General features: G+C 38.7%; 1 protein-coding gene across 1 annotated transcript in view; it reads right to left on the bottom strand.

Annotated features, from left to right (window-relative positions):
• Positions 1–1,454: 1,454 nt before the first annotated feature.
• Positions 1,455–27,097, bottom strand: part of rapgef4 (Rap guanine nucleotide exchange factor (GEF) 4) — a 32,428-nt gene continuing 6,785 nt past the window's right edge. Inside the window, exons 5-31 of the mRNA XM_034128384.1 lie at positions 18,291–18,363; positions 14,874–14,938; positions 13,487–13,537; positions 13,291–13,397; positions 12,043–12,164; positions 11,773–11,956; positions 11,592–11,676; positions 11,193–11,253; positions 10,700–10,776; positions 10,441–10,587; positions 9,224–9,333; positions 7,856–7,941; positions 7,447–7,525; positions 7,202–7,352; positions 6,509–6,597; positions 6,377–6,407; positions 6,204–6,282; positions 5,278–5,424; positions 4,027–4,124; positions 3,498–3,623; positions 3,209–3,387; positions 3,027–3,117; positions 2,903–2,953; positions 2,638–2,725; positions 2,450–2,514; positions 2,286–2,340; positions 1,455–2,148 (exon numbers count right to left, since the gene is read on the bottom strand). Of these exons, the coding sequence (XP_033984275.1) occupies positions 2,021–2,148; positions 2,286–2,340; positions 2,450–2,514; positions 2,638–2,725; positions 2,903–2,953; positions 3,027–3,117; positions 3,209–3,387; positions 3,498–3,623; positions 4,027–4,124; positions 5,278–5,424; positions 6,204–6,282; positions 6,377–6,407; positions 6,509–6,597; positions 7,202–7,352; positions 7,447–7,525; positions 7,856–7,941; positions 9,224–9,333; positions 10,441–10,587; positions 10,700–10,776; positions 11,193–11,253; positions 11,592–11,676; positions 11,773–11,956; positions 12,043–12,164; positions 13,291–13,397; positions 13,487–13,537; positions 14,874–14,938; positions 18,291–18,363 (2,625 nt within the window). The 3' untranslated portion in view covers positions 1,455–2,020. The remainder of the gene's footprint in view (positions 2,149–2,285; positions 2,341–2,449; positions 2,515–2,637; positions 2,726–2,902; positions 2,954–3,026; positions 3,118–3,208; positions 3,388–3,497; positions 3,624–4,026; positions 4,125–5,277; positions 5,425–6,203; positions 6,283–6,376; positions 6,408–6,508; positions 6,598–7,201; positions 7,353–7,446; positions 7,526–7,855; positions 7,942–9,223; positions 9,334–10,440; positions 10,588–10,699; positions 10,777–11,192; positions 11,254–11,591; positions 11,677–11,772; positions 11,957–12,042; positions 12,165–13,290; positions 13,398–13,486; positions 13,538–14,873; positions 14,939–18,290; positions 18,364–27,097) is intronic.

A 27,097-nucleotide genomic window follows, 5' to 3' on the forward strand; every position in this document is an offset into this window, starting at 1 on the left:
CCGTACAATCCTGTTGTAATTGTATTTTATGGCCCCAAAACACATTAGCCTACACCACATATTGCACACGTGCATATGTGTGTTCAGGTTCAAGTGTACATTTCTTTGTGAAAGGTCGAGTTCCCGTGGGGGGAGGGGCTGAGGCAGAGGCAGAGGCAGAGCAACCCTGAGCAGAGGCAGGGGAGACCAGGTGCATGTTGCGAACAAATTACAGTGGATGAAGGGGGTGGGGCTGGGGTGTCTAAAGTCAAAGATGAATCTTGATTGGGCCAAATGTCGCTTTTTTTTTAGAGACCTTCAGACTTGGCTAAAATTGTCAAAATTAGTTTTGTAGTGTTTATATAGCTGCTGTGGAGGATATCATGAAGCCTTTTTCCGATAAAAAAAACTAGAGCATAGTTATTGTATGATTTTAACTTGAAACGGTTCACGGGAGACCCAAACACAACATGAAGGTTAAATGCTTTATAGGTCCTTTGAATGCTCTGGGACTGCGTGCATATATTTTATTCTTGTCAAATGTTATCTCCTCCATGGCATTTGGTTTTGTTGTCCTCTTTTTAAATGTGTACTTTAAGGCATTGAGATGTACTGCCCAGATTTTTTTTTTTATATAAAGCCTTCTCAGTCGTGCAGAGTAACTCATTCAATTAAACTGTTACACATTACTTAACTCAGGTAACTTGAGTATTCTTGTGGTTCATGTCCTTTATACTGTAGATATTAACAGCTGTTTATTGTTTTTATTGTTATTTTAGTTCATTTTATTATGTTTATACTTTCTTACACCTTTAAAGATTGTAATGCCTGTACATTTTGCTGCTGCAACAAAAATAATTCAATAACATGCCTATCTATCTATACATCTATCTACAATTTGTACTTGCTCTTTAAATGAGTAAAGATTAATTTATTATACTCTATTATTATATTGCATAAGTTGATATTCTACTTTTTTCCTCTTTTACATTAATTTGACAGCCAAATGTAATGTTGCTTTTCATGTTGACATTTTATATTAAAAAACACTTTCTGGCAATTTGCACAGACTAGATACAAATTCCCAGGCCCACTTGTACTTTAATTTGGCATTTCCATTTAATACTACTGTAATTTATACTACTCAACTTCATGTTAGAAGAAAATGTTATATTCCTTCCACTTACTCACTTAACTTATTTGACAACATAACGTAAAAAATGTGTAAGGTTAATTGAAAAAGAGCTAAATCCAGGAAAGGACAAATACTGGCTTCTGATTGGTGGTTTCTCTTATTCTATTGCTCCAAATATTGTACATCCTCTCCTCCTCAATCCTCAGGCGATAATGTATTGGACAAACCTGAATGGCACTAACTAAACAAGTCTGAGAGGTTTAGAAACTCTTATGGTATACGGAATGATGAACTTATGAATCGGCAAAACAACACAATGAAAGATTGTACAACGCACAAGTACATCTAAAATATTTAATACTTTCAGCACTCAAAAGGTTTTCAGACATTTACTGTAACTCCAAAGAGAAATGTGCTGACATGAATAAAAAAGCAAACAATCATCACAACTTTTTGCATGCTGATGTCAAAATAAATATTTGTTTACAGTTTACAACACAGATTCTCACAAACTTATACAAATATTGTTTGATACAAAAGATACGAAACAACTGAATATCAGGAATATCAAGACTTTGCATTTTTAAAGCATAAGCGTCACATAGTGTTTACGTCTAAAATGTTAATCTGATGAATGGCACCCCTCCCCATGCCTGGTAATTCCTTAAATTGTTGCTGTTGTTTGACTTAGATAAGATGGTGCAGCACAGTGATATGAGGCCACCAACAATTACCGTTGTTAAAGCTCACTGTGATAAAAGACTTTCTGAAACAATATCTCATTATCTGAGACATCATTAGGTCCTCTTCATGCAATTGCCTGTTTTAGAGTGAATCCATCCCAATGTAAGCGCATGTCATGAGTAAAGCAGCATCAGAGTGTAACATTTCTGTCCCTGAGTGGTTTCAAGACCTGCGAGGCTCAAGTCCATGAGAGAGCTGAGTTAGCGTCCTTTGGTTGTCGATCACGTTGAGCTGACGTACGTAAGTGCGAACTTCTGGGTGGCTCTTGCTGGCCAGAGGTGAATCTGGGCCTTAATTAATTGAAAGAATGAGTAAAAATGAAAAGAATCATCAGAAAAAACTACAGTCTCATTTAAATGCATCATCAAACCTTTTGGTATTCCCATTTATTCTCGCTACAAAATAAAACTATTGGATGCACACTCACTGAACGGTTGGCTCCGGCAGTATCTCACTATCTTCACCGTGTTAGCGATCATCCGCTGAAAGACAAAGAGCTATAATCAGCAACAGATATCAGCAGTTAAGTGAATGGCTAAAAAAATAGACATTTACACCAACTGACAATAATGTGCACCTTCAGAGCCTCACCATTTTCTCAAAATTGACCAAACAGTCGATAAATGTCTTGTTGCCCTCATGAGTAAATGTCATGTCTGGAAAAGACCAATTGTTGAGACGGTTAAAGCTGGTGAAAAAGCATTTCAACAACAAAGGTGGCAAAGCTTCAAATTATGTTGACTTAAAAATAAACGGGTCATCTAATAAACAACTCTGACCTTTGATCAGCAGCGGCATGAAGGGAATGATGGGAGGCTCCAGTTTGGAAACTGTCAGTCGGTACGCCCGGTGGTTCCTGGACGGGTCCTGTGGAAACAATCACACTGTTCTGAGATCTGCCGTCGCCGTGTTAAACAGATCCATCACGATCAGGCCGAGTAGAAGAGGCGAGACCCGCACTTGACCAGCTGACATTGCAAGATGGGGTGATTTATGACAAAAACACTACAGCTCAAAGAAAGTAAGTGAGTCGTTTCAACTTACCATAAAGTTTTCAAATTCCCCGTAAAACTTCTTGAATTTGCTTGGGAGTTTCTGTGGAAAGATTATATTAAAAGGTTAGATTGCAGTTTGGTTAAGAATAATTTTGACACGGACAGGTACCCACCTCCCAGGTCTGACTCAATCTGCACACTGCTGGGTTACTCAGTCCCATAATGATAGCAAAGAAGGCGTTCAGGTTTCTGTATTCCTTGCAGCTTTGAAAGGAAAAATGAAAAGTAGTGAAAAAACGAAATTACAAGCTGGGTCAAAGGGATGTATTAAGACACTGAAACAAGGTCCACTTACTGGGCAGCAATCTTGATGAACTTCTTGAGAAGCTGCACCCTCTTGCTGAGCTGAGAACACAGACACACCTCTGTGATCACCCAAAACTGAATCTCATTAAACCTCCTCAGGAACAGGTCCAGGTTCACCGTGGTCTTCTTGACGTTTTGCCTCCCAAACGTGTGGTAGATGAGTTCAAGCTGTAAGACATCAAAGAAAACATTATCATTTATTATCTTTAATTAATTCTATAATATTACAACATGTGTTCTATTAATCAATCAGTTCTGCCGATGGCATCTGGTCATACCTCGTGGACACAGTGAAAAAGCTCCCAATCATAGGAAGTCATGTGGTAAGCTACATCCTTAGAGCTCATTAACTCAAAACCAGCCAACAGCGCTGTAGAGGAACCATCCTGTTCAGGTAGAGGGGTCTGGAAATAAGAAAAAACAGCCTTTTATGTTTTATAATCATGTAATCTAATGTTTTATGAGTTCGACAATTTAAAAACGATGGATAGAACCACAGAGGTGTGACATCAACATGAGCCGAAATACATCAAAATGTTAAAATGACAAGACAGAAATGCAGTAAGCTGCTGATAAGGGTAAATACTGTAGTTTGACTTAACAAATAATACATTGTAAATATCCAATAATCAATACATTCACCAGGTTGCTTAAAAGCTATTTGGATTCAAGAGCGTGGATACTTACAGTTTATAATATCAAAAAAGTGTGCAGCAACAGTTTTCAGAGATGTACAGCCATGCCTGAGTTTCACTGATCCCTCTTTTATGTGATGACAATGTGCTGTGTAATTAGAGATTAACCCACCAAAGAATCCAACTGATCCCTCCGGCACACAAACAGCCGTCCGTTTACGCTGAGCGTGGAGAACACTGAAACATCATTGGGCTTGAAGATGACTTTCTCTGTAGAACAAAAAACACAAAGGTTTCAAAACATATTAAATGTAAAGTTAGATCCCTTTATAAGACAACACTAAAGACACAAGAGGGTCGTAACAAAAGAATATGACAGTGAGGATTCTCTGCTGCCTTTTTTAGCGATGTAACATTTCAGTGTGATGGTTTGCACCTTACATTGATGGCGGTTGTAATATCTTAATAACTATTAAACCTATTCATTATTTTGGAAAGACATTCATGGTTCCCTCACGATGAAACCTACAGACTTTGTCAATCCGATTACTTTTTCTTTAGCGCCAACATGAGGTTGACATGTTCCCCTCTGGATGAATTTTCCTAAGATTAGTTTACATTTTAAACCTTTTTATTGTACATTTTTACACTTACCATCTGTTCCCCCAAATGATGTAATTCATATCAACCTCCGTTTAGTGCTAATCAGCAAATGTTAACATGCTAACACACTAAGCAAGGATGGTGAACATGATTAACATTGCATCTTTTAAATATCAGCTTGTAAATACTTGTATTAGGAAATAGTTAGAATGCTGATATTTATGCTGATTAGGCTCAAAGTATACAGCTACGCTAGCAGCTCTGAGATAGCTGATATACTTTTGTTTTTTGTAAATAAATATGTTTGTCTGCAACTGTTTTTTTAAGTTTCTAAAAATATAGTTTAGGTATTAGGTATTGTATTTGGCAACATCTTATACTGTTCCATTATATGATAACATAATACTATCCTGTAGCTCTTTTCTGTGAAAACTGAGGTGGCCTTGACTTTTTTCCTTGAAAATCCAAGGTTCAATGGTTAGAGATACAGTATATGAGCTGCATCTGCTTACTTGCATTTGATAAGGAAGTTGAGTAAGAGCTGCATTACAGTTTCTGTCAAATACGATGGAACATCACTACAGTAAGGCTCAGCCACCAACAGCATCATGCTGACTGTCAGGAGAAAAACTGAGCTCAGGTTTTTGTTTTTTCAAGCTGCTTTAAAGGCCATTGTAGCACCTACTAGCAGTCATTCACAGTCCACAGCAGGCCGCTAATGTCCCACTCAGGGGATGTATTAGTATATTGGCCTGCTTGGGGGCTCTCCCCTGTGCCGCCTCCAGTCGTTTGATTAGCATGTAGCTGCTGGCGCTCTCACCTCCTGCAGAACTGAGGCTGACCAGCAGCAGGTCCTCCGCTGACCCCAGCTTGTCGGCCACGGCACCGATGACCTCCCTGACTGAGGCGGCCACAGGGACACGGATAGTCGTGTAGGTGTGGTCACAGCAGTAGACTTTGAGCAGAACTGCGGGCATGAATCAGAGCAAATATGGGAGTGTCAGCAAGAAAGGAAAGGAGAATGTGGCAACGTTAAGATTATTGCAACAGTTCCAAATGTAGGGGTTACTGAGTAGATCTGAGTGTCATAAGATGATTTATGAGAACAAATATTTGTACTCTAATCTTTGCTATTCTTTTGAAATAAAGTAGTTTAAAAGGTTGTGACTCATTGGCGTGTGGCGCAGTGGGTTAGTGCACTGATCTTCGAATTAGAGGATAGTAAGTTCGAGTCCCACTGCAGTCAGCATGTCGTTGTGTCCCTGGGCAAGACACTTCACCCCAAAATTGCTCCTGTGGGGATTGCCCATAGTATTAAGTATGTAAGTCGCTTTGGATAAAAGCGTCTAACAAGTAACATGTAACATGTAATTGGCAATGGTCGTCATAGTGGGTGATTGTTGAGGCCAATAAATGAAAAGAACAGCAATGATGCATTTCCTCTTCTGCAGAAATTAAATCCACATTATACAAGGATATCCATTCTGCTGACAGAACCAGGTGTGTAGTTTGATGTGCAAATCAGTAACAGATAGCAGGTAAATGTCAGAAACCAAACTTAAAACAAACAGGTGTGAGTGTCTCATTCAAGGAAAATAAAATGGCTAAATAAAGGTTTCAAATAGCAAATAGATATACAGTAACAATGACAGACAGTAGTTTGTATCAACAACAAACTGTTTCAGATCCTTCGTCCACATTTTACATGCATTAAATTGTATTTGTGGAGATGTTTCCTTTACTCACTTTCATCGATACTCTTGATGGGCTGGCGCTTCTGAAGCTTCTCATCTCCCATACTGAACTGCCGCAGTAAGACTTTGTGCTGTAAAGTTGAACAGATTCAGGCATAATTACATTTTTGCACAATTCAACTAAATCTACACATGAATTCAAACAAAAGACAGTTGGTTTCTTACCTTTTTCTGAGAGACACTGGCATCTTCAGTGCTACAATGTGAAACAAAGATATGTGATTAAGCTTAAGGTATGTATCTTTTTTAATATACAAATTAATCCTTAAGAAAATGTATCTAAAAAACCTGACTTACTGTCGCTTTACCCTTCTCTCCAGTTCTGCTAGTTGATCCCTGAGGGCTGGAATCGACTCGGCATCATTAGATACTGCCACGAGAAACTCCTGCAGGAAAACACAACAAACCCTGAATTAAAAAAATGTTCAATACCTGATTGACCTTTTAAATATATTAATCACTGATGAATTCAGTTTCACATCTAGATTCACATCATAAACCAAAAGTTGATTTGCTTTACCTCAACGCATTTATAACAATCATGGGGTGTAAAAACTTGTTTGGTATTATTCCCTATTTTACCTCCCTAAATGCATTTGACAATTCTATTTAAATTACTTGTAATGCACAGTTGTTTTACTTGAAGAGTTTGACAAAATATATAATGAATAAATAAATGAAAAACCTGAATCCAGAGGGGTTTTATGTCTCTTTGAAACTAAACCTTTTTGCTATTTTTGGGTCACTAAAAGAGATTCAACTGTTAACTGAGCAAAAAGCTATAAAAATATGATGAAATAGAATCAGAAATAAAAAAAAGAAACTACATATTGTTGTTCTTCAACATCATAGACTATCACAGAAATATAAATATAAATGTATAACAGAAACACTGAGTGCCTTATCACACTGTTTATTATTGCTATCATACTGTACCAATGTCAGCAGTTATAACAGTGGTTAAAGTGTTGCTGATATCTACATGCTGACCTCCAGGAAGGCCACAGGGACCTCCTCCTGCTGCAGCTGGTCTCCATGTACAGCCGCCCACTGCATCACCAGGCGGATCACCCTGCGCTTGTTGTTCAGTGTGTAGTCCAGCTTCTCCTGATCAGAGCCCTGCAAGGCCTGCGCGTGGTAGGTGCACAGCAGTTAAAGATACAAACAATGCAAGTGGTGCATAGTAGGAAGTGTTTTTCAGCTGAGTTTCACATTGAACCACAAAAAAAGGATATTGTGCCAACAACACCGGACATAGTTGCGTGTTTGGGATGAAGACACAGTGCATGAGCGCAAAGTCCTCTAAGGCAGCGTCTGTGACAGAAAAGAAAAATATATCAAACCCCTGCAGATCAAAGAGCATCCAGAGCCGTCAGGCCTTGATCCTACATGGCACGGTCTCTGTCACCTCTGCAGGCAAATTATAACCATATGTGTCCACACAAGCGAGAGTAATTAGATCAGCCCTGTGACATGTGGCTAATTATAGATGAGAACAAACAGGTCAGTGCAGAGCAGCAGAGGAGAGAAACTGAGCCAGAGATGGTGCATAAAAGAAAACCCTTCACAGTAAATTATCTTCATATATATGTTGTGTTAGATGGCGCTAATGTGACACGCTGAAGGTTGCATGCAGAACAGTACCTGACTCTGAGAATTGTGAATCCAATCGTATCATCTCGAGGAGGTGCTCCAAAATCTTCTCCGGAGTCCCCGACATCACCTTGTATCTGTAGCAACACAGGATAAAACACACCCTTCACTAATCAAGAAACACTGGCTCCTAATGCTCTGAGACAACTCCATGGCCCTCGAGTGATTCGTCTTACTTCAACGTGTGTCTGTGATTGCTTCATTTGATAAGAATCCTATTTACAATCAAAGGGTTCTTGGCCTCGGCTGAAGATTAAGGGGAGTCTGGGATGAGAGAAAATAAAAATGTAGGGGTATCTTCTCCGTGAAGGAGAATCAACAGAGCCCATCCTCGGTTGTTTTCATTACTTGATAACAGCATCACAAGAGGGAGCTGCATAAGACATGCTGTGTCTTCCCCGCAGTCTTGACACTCTCATGTGTGAGGAGCCGAGTTGATTAGAGGGCGACCCCGGACAAGTAATTGTGACTTGCCAGGCCTCCTTTTTCCCCAAGGAGCCAGGGCCACCATTACCATTAATGTGTCCCTCTATATTACAGCGGCCGCGGTGCAGTGACAGATGCCTCTATTAAGAAAACGCTTGTTGGCTGCGGTGCAAAGGATTGCTGTGTTTGAGATGCCCACAACTCGAAAATCATTTTCATCTGCTGGTCACCCTGACTGATAGAGTCCAGCATTCACTCTCAGTGTTTTTAATTATATATATTATATATATAACTGTCAAAACCCTAATTTCCCCCTGGGATAAATAAAGTATTTTGATTGATTGTTTTTTCTTATTCTCAATACATCTCATGAAAACGCGTAACCCAACAATGAAAGTATGATTTGTGTAGCCAAAGATTGACATCTTATAATTTCAGATTCTGTTAGGTAACAGTTGTATAACTTAACTAAGAACATGTACTCAAGTACTGTAATTCAGCAAAAAAATAGTATTTCCATGTAATACTTTACTTTCACTTAATTAGATCTCAAAATGGTACCACTGTACTATTTTCTCTACTCCTTGTTTTTGCTAAATTAAGTTATTAATTACATTTTAGATTGATATCACTGCAGAATATAAAGCAATTAGAAATAGCCCAGCCTTTACCAGCTCCAACATTTAACTCCTACATTAGATAGAGATAGATAGATAGATAGATAGATAGATAGATAGATAGATAGATAGATAGATAGATAGATAGATAGATAGATAGATAGATAGATAGATAGATAGATAGATAGATAGATAGATACTTTATTGGTCCCAATTTGGGAAATTCATTTGTTTTAATTATAGGTTATGATTGAATAATATAATATGCATTTAAACCTGTGTGAGGTGCAGTGCAGTGGATTGTGGGTACATTTACTTGTAATGGGAGGACGAGGCCCCGTGGCTGGAGGTGCGACCGTGACTCTTCTCTAACACCAGAACATCCTGACCGTGCTCCTTCAGACGCACCGTGTTGGCCTCCACATCCTTCACACAAAACAAACACACACACACACACACACACACACACACACACACACACACACACACACACACACACACACACACACACACACACCACACACACACACACACACACACACACACACACACACACAAAACACACACACACACACACACACAGTTCATTTCAATGAGTAATGTCTTTTAATAAACAGTATGAGCCTAAAGCTTTGTAGGATCAATTGACAATAAACAACCGTAATGTTTACAACCCACTGGAAGGTTGTGTGTTGTTTTATTTGAGCCCATTTCAGTGTCAGTGAATATGACTCGTCTCTTCCACAACTCACAGAATAGCACGTCATTAACTGAATGTTTACACATTTTACAACATCGCACAATCATCTCAAATTTCCAGAGAATCTTGACTCCTCTCTGCTCTAATTTCCCTGCTGCAGAGACTCTGGTCACTGAGCAGAGTGGAGAGTTGGCCTGTCCGGTGTCCCGTCAGCACACAACCACGCTCAACTCAGCAAACAGGAGGCTTAGACAAAATTCCTGACAAGGCAACAATGCAACAATGCCAACAGTTGAGTCTTAAAGGAATACCTCACCCCCAAAATGACCTTGAATATTATCTGAATTCTTGAAAAAAAAGTTTTACTCGCATGCATCCAAACAATGAAGCAAATCTTGATAAAATTGAGTTAATGGAGTTAATTTTTAGCCATTCAAAGTAGGTATTTGTTTTCTTTGTTAAAAGATTCCTAATTTCTCTACATAACAGACCTGATGACACATCTCCTTCATTTACATCACAGTTCATACTGTGAAATCTCTGCTTCTGTATATGGAACTGAACATGATGCAGTCATAATGCCCAGATGTAAGTTAACTGTTGACCACCAACACACCTGTTTTTTTATCAATTGCTTTAAGTAATATAAGTATTTACCAAAAGGGTTTCATATTTGAAATACTTAGCAAATGGGTACAGAGCGCTACTGTATCTCAAAGAACACATTAAACAGAGTTCATTGCTGCATTGCTGCGTTTCTGCCAACAGAGGGCAATAGAGCTTCTTTAAATCTTACTGTAAAAAGCATCACTAGCTTTTAAACAGAAACTCACCCTCAAAATCCTGTTGAAGTCTTCCTTGTCGACTCTCAGGAAGTGACAGTTGTCCTCTCGCAGGACAATGGAGGCAGCGCGGGGGGCGTCATTAACCAGAGCGAGCTTCCCAAAGTCGTCTCCCTCGTGAAGAGTGCAAACAACACCCTGAGACAGAGAACTGATCAGTTTCTGACCAATGAATGAATGACCTGGTCCGATCTACATCATCATGGGACTGATTTAGGAATAATGTGAACTCATCTGGAGAAATACCTACTTTCCCATAGATGACAACGTTGACTGAGCCCTTCAAAATAATGTACCATGATGTGCCCTCCTCCCCCTGACTGAACACTGAGAGAGAAAAGAAACACAGCATTAGTAGTCTGATTATATATATATGATGATATGATTATTGTTAGATTTAATCAGTTAAACTCTGTAATGATCTCTACAAAAAGTAATGATGAATTATATTTCATATTTATTATGTTTGAGGAATTTCATGTTCTACTTGTAGGCCTATTTTGATTGCCTATGATTAAACACTAAGCTCTCCCAATGTTTTAATCTTACTTGTAATTCATGTTGATCTCAGTGAAGCCGAAGACTATTTTCCACATTGTGGATACTATAAAAAAATGTCGATATACTTCAGGGGTAGCCTGAGTTTTGAGCTCTTTGGACAATAAAGTTTCTACAGGTGAAGTTAAGTGTTTGGCATCAGCAGTTTAAAGAGGTCACATCACTTCTTTTACTGCATTACTTACACACTGTTCCTGCCTTCGCATGAGACTCAAAGATCAGCACTCCTGCCAGCTCTCTCTTTACCTGCAGAGGAGACAGATGTATTGCTCGGGAAGATCAATATTAACACAAATTCATTTGACTTATAGTGCAACAGGGAGCCTCTAGAAAGAGCTAGTCAATAACCTGAACTTTTCCTAAAATTGACTGAGTTCAAATCTATAAAAAAGCCCTGCACTTTTCAGCAATTACTTCAGAGTGATTTCCAGTGGCAATGAGATGAATTTCAAAGGTATGTTTGCAACTTGCATCGTTTTCTTCACTCTGCTCTTTAATTAAAGCAAGTCTGAGAAGTTTAGCTTGATTTTTACTGACATAAAAGACCACAGGGTTAATATGGCCAAACAAGACAACAAACTCACAGTGGTGGATAGGTGAGATAATGCCTTTATATGGAGCAGCTCTTCATAGATGATCTCCAAATCATCTGCCGCTCTTTCAGACGGACTGGAAAACAGGAAATATGTAAATGAAATCATAACACCATCACAATGAATAATGCTATTTAATATTGCTTTAGAAATTGTTTCTTTATAGCCGTACTGTTTCCTCAGAATCATCCTCATGTGGGCGTCTGGTCCAATCTGCGAGAGGAGGAGCAGCGTGTCCTGCAGCTCCTCTTGGCTCTCCTTCCTCTCCTCCTCGTCGGGTAGAGGAGCGTCTTCCTGCTCGTCATCCAGGAAGCGGTAGAAGAGGTACTTGTCCTGGAAGGTCAGCTCTTGGTCCACTGTAAGCACAACAACACAGACACAGGCAGCAGGGTTTTAATGCAGTTACACGTACATGTGGTGCAGGCACATCACAGACTCTCACCATGGTTGAGAACACCTTCTTCCAGCAGCACCTGCCACATGCCCACAGCCTGAATACGAGAGTGGATGCATGAGCTCTGCTGCATTTGCCAGTCAACCAACTCCGTCCCCACGCAACACTGCCTGGAAAAGACAGGAAAAGGACTAGATAAGATCTTATACGAGCAGGGCAGTTATGTAATATGTTTTGTCTGATGTTATTAATTGAATCTTCTTTCCCCTGCTTTTTATTTTGTGTCTGTTGGTTTACCAAGCTGCCAAAAGCCATAAAAGAGCCTCTATGATCATATATCATATAAATGTTAGCATTATAAAAGCAGAGGTGGGAAGTAGTGGAGTACAAATACTTCGTTACTGTACTTAAAGGGGACCTATCATGCAAAATGCACTTTTGTACGTCTTTTATACATGAATATGTGTCCCCGGTGTTCCAGGGAACTCACCAAGTGTCAGAAAACACAACCCTCTCTATTTTCCTCCATACCCAAATCTCTAAAAAAGGGGCTGCAACGGATCTGATAAAAACTGATCCAGATTTGAACACTGTCCTGACGTCAGGACAGTGGCGCTACGGCTATTGGGCCAACTCCACCAATCAGGAGGAGACAGCCACGGCCATTGCCGTTCGAAAGCGCTGGAGACGCTGTAGTACATATGCCAGGCCTGTAGGTGGTGCTGTTCTCACAGAATCAGCCCTTGCAAAAACAGTGCTAAAAAAGTGCAAATTGAGCGAAATGAGGCATGGCTAAAATGTATGATCTGTTTGGTATTTTGAGAAAAAAAAAGTATAAATATGCCTTATATAGGTATGGTCCTATACTATATTATTATAATATAGCATGATAGGTCCACTTTCATTTTGCCGTTGTTCAGCATCGAAACATTCATTAATGACATTATTGTTCTGTTAATATAAAGGGAGGTCAGTTACTCTTTAAAAGAGTTGGTAGTTATGGGTACTTTTTACTTAAGTACATTTCGAAGCCCATACTTCTTTACTTTTACTTGGGTAAAGAAGTTTAGTCAGTACTTCTACTTTTACCGGAGTATTTTTAAACACGAGTATCTGTACTTCTACTTGAGTAAAGGATGTGTGTACTTTTGCCATCTCTGTATAAAAGAAATAGAAAATAAAAGGTGTTACGTTTTATTGTGTTTTTCTTTGCTCACATGGACCCTTGGGGAGTGAATTGAATCAAATTGAATATATGATGCAATCTTCCACACTTTTTAAAAGAGGCCAGCTTACCTGTACGTCTTCAGATGGTACTTCCTGTCTCTGATCATGTGAGGCGCCCTGGAGAGGATGGCGTTACGGAGAATCTTCCCCGCCCGCAGGATCTTCTCTGAGGGAACCTGCACAGAAGAAGTTTGATCTCAGTACCTGCCACATTAACAGGTTATTATTTGTCCTATACATACATAGGGTTGATTGTCTTTAATACCTGGGATAAGCATCTAAGGTGGGATTTGGCTGGACTTTCAATGAATGACTTCTGCAAAATAAAACAAAGGAACATATAAGAAGAATTTAAATTAAATACATCATGACAGTGAAAATTAGACTGAAATTGGTTGAAATTAAAGTGTTATTTTTGTAGGAAACAGCAGTCATGTCAGACAAGTGTTTTCCTCTCACTGCTGGTGTATGACTCACAGTCGACATTAGCCGTCAAGTCTAATTTAACTTATAGCTTGCTATATTGCTTCATGGTCAATATAATAGTCTTTTACCAGCATCTTGATTGATGCCTTCAATTACTTAAATGGGACACCACTATTGTGAATTACTGTATGGAAATGTGTTATTGTTTTGTCTGTTTTTTCCCCACTGGGGCCATGGGGGGGGGGGGGGGGGGGGCTGCAGGGCTGTGACATTTAAAGTGCATTCTGTGTGCTTCAGAGAGCAACTTGTGCATTTATGTGACGGCTTAAAGTTTATAATTTATTAACAAGAAAATGAGTCCACTCAGCACCCAAAGAAGCTTATTTCATACTTATTATTTAATTATATCTTTGTTACATAAAAAGAAAACAAGCTGTTTTCAAACAAAAGAACAAGCATGGTGTGACTAGACTCTGTGTCCTCCACAGAGCAACATCAATCTGCACAAGTGCCACATTTTCAACCAGGAAACGAAAACAGGAGAAAAGTGGGACAGGAACTGTTATGGATGGAGACAAATACTCCAGTCATCTTGTTTATATTTAGATGAGGTTTAAATAAACTTCACATTCCACACTCTTTTCCATCCTCTGTCTGAGAGAGAAACGGCAAAGAATCCCATTTCTTCAGGGGATCAGGAAGCACACAATTAGTTAGCCAATAGGTTTCAATGACAAACTATCTGCTACACTATTCTTGACACAAACAAGGCCAGTTAACCGGCATCATCCCACTCTCTCTGTCCTTCATAACTTTAGACAACATTGAGAACTGAGATTCAGGTTCATATTTGTATTTAGTGTCTCTACTGTCACATGTCTCCATGCTTAAATGTTCAAAAAGCTCTTTATTTTTCTCATACTGCCTGTGCTGCAGCACCTCTTTTCACCCTCTGTCTGAAACCAGAGCCCAGTCTGCTCTGATTGGTTAGCTGGCCAGCTCTGTTGTGATTGTTCAACCGCTTATAGATGTCCCGCCTCTTAGCCTATCATATACAATGTGTTGGAGCGCTAGCCAATAGAAGCATGATTGATACACAAGGATGTTTGGGATTTTAGCCATTGCAGACCATTTACATGCACAAAAACACACTGCTGGAAAAGGGAAACCCCAAAGAGCATATGAGGGCCCCTTTAAGAGTAATTGATGTGTATGATGCAAGCTACCTTAGTCTGATGTTTGGAGACTGGAACAAATGAGTTGTTGCTTATGTTCTCTTTGTCCGGCATCCCTGTTGGGAAAAACAGAAAGTACATTCATCAAGTGATTTAAGATCTGTGACAAACGGAGATCAATGACACGAGTGTACTATTCTCAATGTATCCCCTGAGGAGATGACAGTACCGAGCCCATGCAGGTCCACGTGGGTAAAGCACATTCATACTTAAAACAGAAGAAGATACTGTAAAAATAAAATATGACTTTTAAAACTATTTATATTCATACAAAATACCATTAAATAATTTCAAAGTATTGAAAAAGAGATCGTTTCATTTTTCACCTGGTTAAATAAAGGCTACAAAGTATGATTACTGCTAGATCCTTTTACTCTTCTAACTGGGATTTTTGCGTTTTGCATTGTGAATTTAGATTTCTCATTAAATAAAAATGCTATTAGAATATATTACTCTGGCTGTGACTGTACATTGACAGCAAAGGCATGTTAGGGTCAGTGTTAGGAGCCTAAAGCTATTATAGTTCCCCTTCAGGACAAAAGGCATAATCAGTCAAAGCTGCTCAGACACTTCTGTATCCGGAGGGAGAAACTCAACTATTCTTAGAAGTGCTTCTCGGACTGCTGATACCAGGAAAAAGGATATGAATCCACACATTAGATAGACAGCTGAACATAGCTGAAGAGTAACATTACCCCTGGCTTTACATCCAGGAATAAAACTCATGCATACTTAGTTTACATTGCGTTGCGTTATTACTTTAAGTTAATTGTGAATGTTCTTTGCTGTTAAGATTTGTTATTGTGACTTTATGTTTCATAACATGTGAGCAAAATAACAAATATAGTATTTTTCTAACTTTAAAGAATAGTTTTAGTTCCCTAAATTAAACCAAATGTAGTTCTCCGGTCATTTCGGGAAGCAATGAAGGTATTTTGTCATTTACGTGTAAGGTATTCTATTGTGACAGTATTTGTGTTGTATGCCTTCCTCTCTCACACTCTGACAGTATTTATATGTATATGCTGCAGGTCTGTAAAGAATCTGTTTTTGTCTGTTTGTCTTTCAAAGGCTCAGCTGTCAATCATGTTATTTATGATGCTGCCACACTGGTCCATCCAACATCACGCCACTCATTCAAGTGTCACAAGAATTACATGACATCCACAGAAATACAGTTTTTACATGTGAGACGTGAATCCAAGATAAGATATAAGTTACAAAAATCCAAAATGTATTTTGGAGACAAATATAAGATTCAACTTCAGTGTGTGAGAGTTGAGAGCGAGGTGTTTAGTATTATTGAATGGCTGAAAAACAAGTGTGCTTTAAAAGGTGCTCAGAGTGTCACTGAATGCATGGCTGAATGAAACAATGCCGACTTTAAAAGCTCCTTCTGTTAACACCAAAGTGCTGTAGAAGCTCAGCGTGGTTGTAACTAAGAAAACTATTCAATGTATGTTTAATTTATTTGACTTGGCACTATCGTTACAGAAGCACTAAGCTTGGCTGGATGTACTGTAGTGTGCAGGAGAGTACATCAGCCTCCAGCTGCTATATGCTTGTGTGACTTCTGTCTTGGTGCATCCATGCATACATTACATACAGTAATTCCCCTAAGTAATGTACTGTATATTGCAAAAAATACTAAGAGCCCTGCTTTTACAGAAGCTGCTCCACGGCATGTTACATCATATTAAAGTAGACACATCAACGTTAAAAGTTAAGCTCAAAAGGCTACATTAGTCAATAAAATCATCTTTGATTGGAACATAAACCAGAGAAACATTTTCTTTAAAACCTGTTCCTCCTTTATGAATACATTGACATATACTACCAGCAAGCCAACAGACTCTCTGTATTTCCCCACTGCTCTTTGTCATCCTTATGGTACATGACTCTGCAGCAGGTTAAGTGCTCTGTTTCAGCAAAGCAAAGTCAATATTGAGTTAACTTGCAACAGAAAAGCATAAATAAAAGTATCAGCCTTTATCACAATGCAAAAGGATGAAAGACAGTAATGTAGTAATGCAGTTAGGGGGACAGCAGTACCATTACATAATGTACAAAATAAGATGATCTGTGTTATATTACACTATCTAAAGATTGTAAAATCTCATTAGACAAACACAATAAAAGAGTTACTTTAAAAAGTAAAGTGAGGACATTAACCGTACATAGTGTTCTCTATCTTAAAGGGCCCATGTCATGGCCATTTCCACTGATCATAATTCCATTGTTGAGGTATACTAGAATATATTTATATTGTGCATTTTTCCAAACTCACATTGGTTTCTCATACAGCATCTCTGTAAACTACTTGTATTCACTGAATTTCACTCTCTGCCTTTAACGGCTCGTTGTAGCTCCAAAAGCTCCAGCCCCCACCCTCCCTGTGAGCACAGTGTGCTCTGATTGGTCGGGACGTTGTGAATCGCGCTGAGCTCCGTGGAGGTGTTGTTTCCTTGTTTAGGATACATAGCGAAACACAGCCAAACTCATCCTGAGCACACACAAACTCACAGCCGAAGTAAAAACAATAAGTGTGGCTTGATATTGAGTAAGAAAAAGGTTGATAAACGCTGTGAGAATGGGTCTGCAGAGAGAATTTCGCCGCGATCCCAACTGTCTGTTATCAACAGACAGTTGATAGCCAGGGAGGAGAAAATCAGCTGAGCTGCCTGTGTGTGAGGAAGTCCGTGGATTGGTCAATTTGGACCAATCAGCGGGGGCTTAACGTAACGGCTCCGCGGACGTAACGTAACGGCTCCACGGATTGGTCCATTTCGTTCCGGGTACGGCATGACATCATGCCGTACCCGGAAGAATCAAATGGACAATGACGTATCTCCAACGAGGCGTTTTGGGGAGGTATTTTCTGTGTTAGAGTTTTACTCGCTACAGGGTGTACTTTGAGGTTTTTGACTCTGCACACTGTTTACATGCATAAAAACCTTCATAACACACAAGGGGACGGGTAATAACCTGAAAAGCATGACACCTCTCCTTTAATACATTTGAATACAATCTGCATACAAACCTTGAAACCTTGGTACAACATGAAAGCAGCTGCACTTAAACCAAATGCTCTGCTCTACCTGTTTCTGATGATGTAACACTGTCACTTAACATCTGACCAAACCATGTGCACCAACTGCTACATTTTAACATTTGGGAGCACCTGCACTTTGGTATTTTACAGTGAAATGTTGTCTGAAGAACCTGTAACAATCTTATACTGTAACAATCTTATCAAATGTAATGTTCAGATAAGGCTTCAAATCAACCATATTGGGAAGGTAAATACAACAATAACTAACAACGTTGTCACAGATGTATAAACTAAATATGTGCTTGCTGAGCCTAAACCAATCAGAAATTATTCAGAAGTAATTGATGGTTACTTACTGTCACCACTACATCCGCTTTCCATCACACCATATGGTGGGGCGAGCAGTCCAGCCATGCACTGATGATATTTCTGAAAAAGTCAAACAATTTACAAATCAGTCATAGCAGTCTCTAGTTGACAAGAAATGTTTCGTTTTACAGAAATGTGTTATCTGAATCACATACAAGATATAAAAACAGCATATTAACACACGGGGTTAATATGATTTCAGCACATTATGTGTCAGGAGTGTAGCAGAGTTATCATTTTGTAAAGAAAACTTTGTCCTTGTGTCTCGTCCATTTATCCACTCGGCCATGGGAGACCAAGGTAATGTCCCATGGTCCAGTGTGGGTGTCTAACATGCTGTAACTCTTCAGCTGACATTGCCACTTCAGATAGAGATTTTTCCATTTTGATCAGGATTGCCTTTCAGCGAAGATGTACTCAGAGTATTGACTAGAAAATGTATCAGCAAAACAATGTGAAGAATTATCAGCTAAATGCCTCTTTAGTATCAAGTAAAAATATAACCACTGTACTGATTTAGTATTCGGGCACATCATTCTGGTTTTGCCATACAAGGAATTTGCCTTGGTGTATTGGTGCTATTGGTCAGCTTTCAGTTAATTGGGTAAACCAGGGTAAAATATTGGTTTTATTTTGGTGTTTGACACTTCATTGTTAATCAATAAACTCAATACGACTTTTGCCAAAATCTAATTCAGAGTTTTGGTATCAACTCTTTTTTTATTTGTTTTGATTCTTGAATGTCGTGCCGGTCGCAGAGAGCCGAAGAGCCGCAGAGCATGACAACAAACATGCATTTGTATACATGCTTTATATACCATAACTGTGCCCTGTAGACTCAAAAGATGTTATGCAATGAACAACATAATGCATCCCATGCTCTCTTGAAAGGTCATGTTTCTGTGTCTGAAATATACCAAAGATATATTGATTTTACAGAGGTTAATCATCATATCATTATTAGTATCTAATAATCTGCATTGAATCCCTTTGTTGTTTTTTAAAATACTCCATTTGCATCTGTAAAATAAAAATAAAACACACTTGATCAAATAAAAGCATGCCCCCCCCCCGCATTTAGCATGTACTCTAATAGGAGCTAATTGTATTTTCTATCTGATTTCAAACAGGTAGACTGATGGTTCAAGATTAATTTGTGGTAAAAGACAAACAGAAAGTGATTATGTGTCAGGGCAACTACGCTCCGAGTCGATAAAAAGCTGATTGAGGACCACTTACTGACCGCTCACTTCTCTCTACCTTGCTATCACATGTTCAAAAGGACCGAACAAAAGCACGCTCCATTTGTTCCTAGTTGTGTAACGTACTCTCAGAGGTCATGTTTTCAATTCAATTCTGTTAATCACTTTAGCATCCCTTTAGGGGCTTCCTTCAATTAAGAAGCAGTTCAGAAACGTCTCATCGACGTGTGTTTTTTTACTAAATTACTTTTTGCTACTTCTCAAGACACTGAAAGATATGAATTCATGCTAACTAACACCACACTCAGATGGTAGAATGGGTGTTTTGTGTTAGGTATAATATTGCACGTAAATCGACAAAACTGAAGCCTCAAAAAGCCTATCTGTGTATCTTTGATGACAGTTAAAGGATTTAGGATTAGGGAGGAGCACTTAAACTGAGCTACACATGAACAAATGAACTCAACCCCTCTGAGACAATAAAGCCTCTCCCTGAGGATCCAGTACCAGGGTGGGGGTGCTGTTTTAGACCAGGCTTAGGACCATTGTCAGGTGTGTAAAAAGCACTCAGTTTTTATCTTGTTAGTAATGATGTCTCTGACTCTAATGACACTTAATGCTTTTGTTTCTTTTACAACCTCCAGCTTGCCATTAAGTCCGATTGCATATAAGAAACCATTCATCTATTAGACGATCAACGGAAACATTATCAACAATATTCCTTTTTTCTGAATGTTCCTTAAAGCATAGTAAAGTGATAAATACGATTGTTCGCACATCCTGACAGATATAACAGCATTACGCATCATGTAGAGAGAACTATTATTTTTATTTTTTATATATATCTGTTGTAATTTATTGTCTTTTATTGTGATTGTAGTAATGTGTTTTTATTACATGTACAGCACTTTGGCTCGACCAAAAATCCCTTTTAAATGTGCTTTATAAATAAAACTTGATTTGATTTGATTTGAGAACTGCAGTTAAACTACAATTGTGACAAAGGTTATAATTAATAGATAAAAGGCCACACTTCAAGATTTATAAGCCTTGTCTATAATGAATTAAATGAGCCGTGTTACCTTGAAACACAAATATTCATGGCAACACTTCATGTCTCAATAAAACAACCATTGGGTGTGATTTATTGTGCATCTACTTCCTCGGAGTCTCTCGCTTTTTAACCTCAACACAGACAGAGATGTCTTTATCATCTATTATCTTCAGTAGTAGAGGAAAGCCACACCTGTAAATGCTTTTTTACGATCACTGAGTTGTTACTACACATCAGCTGTTATGGGCAGTCAATAGTCATAAAGCACAAACAAGCTTCACTGGGACACACACACACACACAAACACACACACAGCTCTGAACAGAACATCCACTTTTTGTCTAAGTGGTTCAAATGTTTCTGACTCTACACGCGGATGGAAAGCACGCATACACCTAAAGGCATTTTCGACTGGGTCAATGAATCCGACATTCAGACAGCATGCACAATGGTGTAGTCAGACAGCTTAGAGTGTCTGATTCAGTCTCTTAGAAATGATTGAGTTCTTCAAACTGATTCCATCTCAAGATTATAGTCTGTTCCTTCAAGGAAATGTACGCAATGGTGATAAAACATTTACAAAAACAAGGCATCTAAAAGGCAACAAAAAAGCCATTTGAAGACATTTTAACCAGACATACAATCCATTACTAACAGACAGCAACATTTATTTTCTCATAGTAGAGGGAGGCTATTCCCAAAGTTAGAGAAGCAAGACCTCATGTTAGATCTTTAGCGGCTCACGTAGTGCAAAGACTATGAGTGACAGTGATAAAGGAGGATATAAAATTGATTATTTTTTCACAACATTCACATCATCACAACTCTCTAAAGCTGTCATGAAATGCTTAAGGATTCAACTTTTTAGAATGTATAGATTTTTCAAAGTGGATCCACAACACAAAAACACATGAGGACTGATTTGGTCTCAGTGTGATGCGAAAGAGTAACGTTTCTCCATGTTTAAACATATTCAAATTACTTTGTGGGTATTTGAATGTCAACTTTAGTGTAGTTTGCCTATGGCGTTTGAATTTATGTTATTGTGACATGTAAAAAGCTGTATGAAAGATACCTGGCTATAGTGTTGACGTAGACTATAGCACGTAGGCAACGTTGGTTTCCTAATTGCATGACTGTATTAGAATATCTCAGCTTTATTTCTAAGAAACACATTTGTATTCTTCACTTAGGTATGACAAATGTCTGTAAATACAGTACCCACCAACAGCAGCAGAGTGAATGTACCAGTCAGACGAGTGAGTCAGAGATGTTGCAAATTCAGCAAATTAAGAATTATTATAAGCAATACAAGTCACTTAAATATAGTTTTAATAATCTCAAGTCATTCATAATTGACCCATACTTTTAATGTGAAATGATTTTACAGCTGAATTGATTTACAGTGTTGTAATATCTTACTTGTGCACATCTTTAGCACTCCCAGGACAGACGTGCAATAGATGCCGTGTCTAAATTAAAAAGATAATACAGTTGTCAGTTACACATGTCAGTCGTTTGAGTTTATGATCCTGCCTTCATCGCCACACAGATTTGATCCGTACATGAAAATAAGGTTTACAAACAGATGTGCCATGCTGTTTTCCTCCAGTGAAGCTGGGTCAATGGTTTATGCTTATCTGCCCTCAAACACTGACTTCACTGTTTGCAGCAGCAGGAGTACATATCTCTTAATCCTTCTCAAAACTAAAATGTGTAATCTGTAAAGCTTGTCACCATTGAGGGAGTCCATATCTCTATCTGATGCACATGTTGTTACAATTAAATTCAGAGAAAAGTCTTATTGATGTCATATCAACACATCAGTGAAGATCTAAGTCATCTCAGAGCACTTCAGGCTCCTCCTCTGTCTTTCATGCTTGAACACATTATTGCATTGTGAGCATTAATGTGCATGACTGCACTGCTGTGTTTTGAATAATTCACCCCAGATTACATAACTGACATAGTGCAAACTGTTCTCAAGGCAGTCACACTTAAGGCCACTTAACGGAACATTTTGGAGGAAAACCCCTCATAAAAGTTTAAATTGTCTTACGCTCTTTAGATATTTTTTCCCCAAACAGAAGCATTTAGTAAGAATATCAAAAGAAAGTTTGTTTTAATCATACTTTAAGCAAGGAGGAAAATACTGCGTGTTCATGTTGACATTTGAATTGCAATATCTGAATTTCCTGTAAGTAAGTAAGTCCAGTAACACCAGCAAAAACATTTCTATACACATTTCTCTCCAGCATTGTTTTGACTTTCCCCATCTTGTAACCAGTGTTTCTCATGCAACAGATTAACTGGATCTTCAAAAAAGTTTACAAAGATTACCTAAAGATGCTACCAGCGTCCCATGCAGCCTGTTATTGTTGTCAGTGACTGGGGGGTCCTCCTCTTCATCAGGCAGACAACAAACACTCCTGTAAGTCCAGCTCTGAGAGTCATGGGTCACACACACACATCAACACAGTGATGGAGATGCAGCCGCTCCGTCAGCCCGACACTCACTGAGCAGCAGTTGCTAGGTGATTACTTAACTCCAGTCACACAAGAGAACATGCTGGATCTCTCCCTCTCTCCCCCTCTCTCTCCATCTATCCTCTCTCTCTCTCTCCATCTCTCCTCTCTCCCTCTCTCCCCCTCTCTCTCCATCTCTCCTCTCTTTCTCTCTCCCCCTCCCTCTCTATCTCTCCTCTCTCCCTCTCTCTAACTCTCTCTCTTTTTTCTCACTCTGTGTCTCTGAACATAGTGGCAGAATTTATCTAAACGTGTGAATTTTCCTTTGTGCATCCAATCCAGCTCCTAACTGTACAACAGTATCCTGTTCCTATCACTGATCTCCTTCCTCTCAAGGACACAGACCAGATGGCTTCTTATCTGTGACCTTGTTCTGTATAAAAGCAACAGGACAGCTGCATTAAACTCCCTGAGCACTTACAACCAAGAAATAAATCAAACCATCAAAAGCTTATAATATGTTTTTTTGATGGCTAAATTGTTCTTGACATTTTCTACCAATATTTCTTACAAAATACTACTCAATGTTCTGACAGATGTAGTGAAATGCAGCCTTTGGTACTAGGAAAAAACAACCCTTATATAATACAATATTACAACTAGCTAAACACAATATCTTGCCTTATATCACAAAACAATGTAAAATGTAGCACAGTTTATGGGTTTTGTACATTTTCTTATTCCAAAGGTGACTAACTATCATACATGTGTGATGCCTTGAGCCATATTAAAACATAACCTCAGTGTTTGCTTTTATTTAACTTGCATCTATTATTATTTCTTCATCTATGAGAAACCTCCATTTTTCATATTAAGAAAGGGGAAAACATCAAAAAGTATAATATAAGTAAATAGCTGTCATACAGATTCTGAATCAATAGTCCAGATATAGATTGATGTATGTCATTAAATCACGTCATTTCAAATCTGACTTCCTGTCGCTTTACACTCCTGACAGTAAACAGCATGTAATGGGAAATAATGTTTTATTTTGCTTATCCTGAATTTGATGGAATAAAGGATTGTATTGAGCAGGAACAAATTAAAGATAAGGCAATTTTACAAAATGTATTCTGGATGTCAATTTGATGGAATAAAGCACTGCAGAAAGAACATATTCCTTTTTCCGTCTTTACTCTGCCTGACAGTAACACATTTGATTTGAAATGTTATGATGGATTTGTTTTGTTTGGTTTAAATTCAGTTTAGACAGCTCCTGCATGCTGTGGTTTAACTTGAAGAAACAGATCAACTAAGTGAAATGACAAAAGTATTTGTCAAATGTGTAAACGCATAAACACAGCGGATATATGGGCAATAAATCCAAGAGAAATCTAGTTTGTATGGCAGCTGAATGACTTCATGCTCAGCATTATATTATCTTCTGGACACGTTGACTTAAGAGATGTGTTGGTATTTTGTATGTTTATGGTTGATGTAACTCGGACCATTGTATTTCTTTGATTATAATTTCATCGAAACATGTCACCTTGTGGACTGAATTAAGTATCAAATATTGAGCTGATAATAAAAATCAGCATGGCCAGTTGAAGTTTAAATGTTTTATTTTTCAGGTTGTTCGTGTTATGTGCTTTTGATGACAGCTCTACGAGCAGAGATATGGAAATAAAAAAACAGAAATGTTACGATATAATCTTCCTACTCTTTCCAACACACATCTGCTGTGCACTCGTACAGTATTCCCTGAATGTGGAGTGCTACTTAGATGCTGAACCACCGGAGGATTCATGTGGCTACGTTTTACAACCCCCCTCCACCCAATCCTCAGACACCAGAGGGCATGCTGCGTCCCTGCCACTTCCTGTTCATCAGCCTTCTCCACTGGCTGCCCACTAGGCTTCTTCTTCTTCTTCTATGGACCGATGACACAACAACCTCCCCTCTCACTCTCTGCTCAGCACCCAACAGATACGCTCCGAGAACTAAACACCCATGAAAAATACATACAACTGTAAGCATCTATAACTCAATGTTGCTCTGCAGGACTTTCCCCTAATGATGTGTAATCAAATCAATGGGTAATTATCTAAAATATTAAAGCTTCCAGAAAACAATAAAAGATGATAAAAGCGGTATTCAGGCCACGCGCAGGCTGACGTGACTGTACGTGAGCTCTCTTATAAACAAAAATCACAATTGTGTGTTCAATCCCGGTGCCCATCGGAAGCAGGAGACAAAGGGAAGAACAAATTGATGATGAGGCCATCTAAGCTTGGGCCAGCGTGCCTGTGTGTGCTGAGCTCGGCTCATGTCTGCTCTGTTAAACAAACAGCACGCGGCTGCTCGCTCCCAGGGTTGTAGCAGTCAGCAGCATAAGAAAATAAATGTTCATCGCATGCATGAGAGGTAACCATAGAGACTAATACATGCACTGGCATGCACTACAGTCACATGCAACAAACATTAAAACAAATTGAAAAATATTTTTGGCGAAAAAAGGAAAGATATACGCTGAATAGTTGACATGGACAGTCATGAATAAATCATATTATCCATTGGTTCATTAGGGCAATGCTGTGCTCACTAGTATTGTAGGAGAAATCAACCAAAGCAGGATATATCTGTGAAGGAAGAGGTAAAAGAGGAGTAGAAGGAAGAAATGGGGGTGTTTCACTTTGTTTAAGGAGACTAACGACATGTTTTTGAGCTTTAACTAGAAACACAGCCTTGAGGTTGTATTCCTTTGACAAATAGAACAGTTGCAGTTTACATCAAGGTCAGTACAGACTTTTATGTAGTGAAGACTTTATTATTGTATAAATATAAAAGGAATACAAAAAGGGCACATTTCCCCATCTGTTTCAGAGTTATGGTTTTAAATAATTGCCAAACATTTGACATTGACATGATAGCTGCAAAAACAAATAAGCTGTAAGGTCACTGTGATCTTGACCTTTGACTACGATATTCTAATCAGTTCATCGATGAGTCCAAGTGGACATTTGTGCCAAATTTGAAGAAAAACTGCCTCTCTGCGTTCTTGAGATATTTTGATACAGAGGATGGATAGGCAGGAAACCCACTGTTGCTGGAGCTGAGACATAATAAAGCCTGTGTGATGTAGATACACTTCAATTAATTACCCAGACTGGAAGACTGGAAGTCGGAAGTTGGAGCCAGTTTGAGAACTGACTGATAAAGTCTGATGCCATCAGTAACAAGATAGGACATTAGCAATTGTTCTGCATTGCAGCAATACTGGGAGGAATAAATGAGCTACGGGTGCAGGGAAGAATCATTTGGTGAAACTGTTCTACTAACAACAAATTGTAAAATTCTTGGGGCTATTGTAACGATTACGTGTCAGCGAGCTGATTATGTGAATGTTGATTCGATAGCCCTTCAGTCACAGCTTGGCCGACTTGCAAAGCAAAGCCAGCTCAGCACTTATACCAACAGAAGATCCATGTATTGACGCTGACGCTGTAAATAGTTCATGTTTTTTGGTGAAGTACTACTGGAAACACTACTTAGGGCAAATACAGTGAATAAAAAGTTTATTTAGAGAACCAGGCTTGCAGGAATGATAAACCGATGTGAAAAGTTCAAACTTGCTTATTGCACTTGCATATAAGATGCATATTGAGTTGTGATGTGACAGAATCTTGATCATACATACACATCTTAAACTCAGATTAAAGGTGAGCACAGAGAAACGTCTACACCTCCAGCAGATGAATGTGAAAACCATTATACAGCGTACAACAACAAACATCTAATGAAGTAATAACCAAAACAGTGAAGGGGGACAATGACATGATACAATGGTGGGTGATAGCATTGTAAGGAGAAAAATACTCTTCAACAAAATTTGATTTCACCACTAAGCAATAGAGCTGGAAAAGACGACACAAGATCAGGAATAATTGACCTAATGCGGTCAACATTATTGTTTCGAAAACATACTATATTAACCATCAGAATGAACAAAACTGCAGCTGCATAGGTGAAAATAGGGTTAGTGCTTTTTCCTACCTACATTCTAGGAATT

Source organism: Trematomus bernacchii, unplaced genomic scaffold (assembly GCF_902827165.1).
Source record: "Trematomus bernacchii unplaced genomic scaffold, fTreBer1.1, whole genome shotgun sequence".
Classification (NCBI taxonomy): Eukaryota; Metazoa; Chordata; class Actinopteri; order Perciformes; family Nototheniidae; genus Trematomus; species Trematomus bernacchii.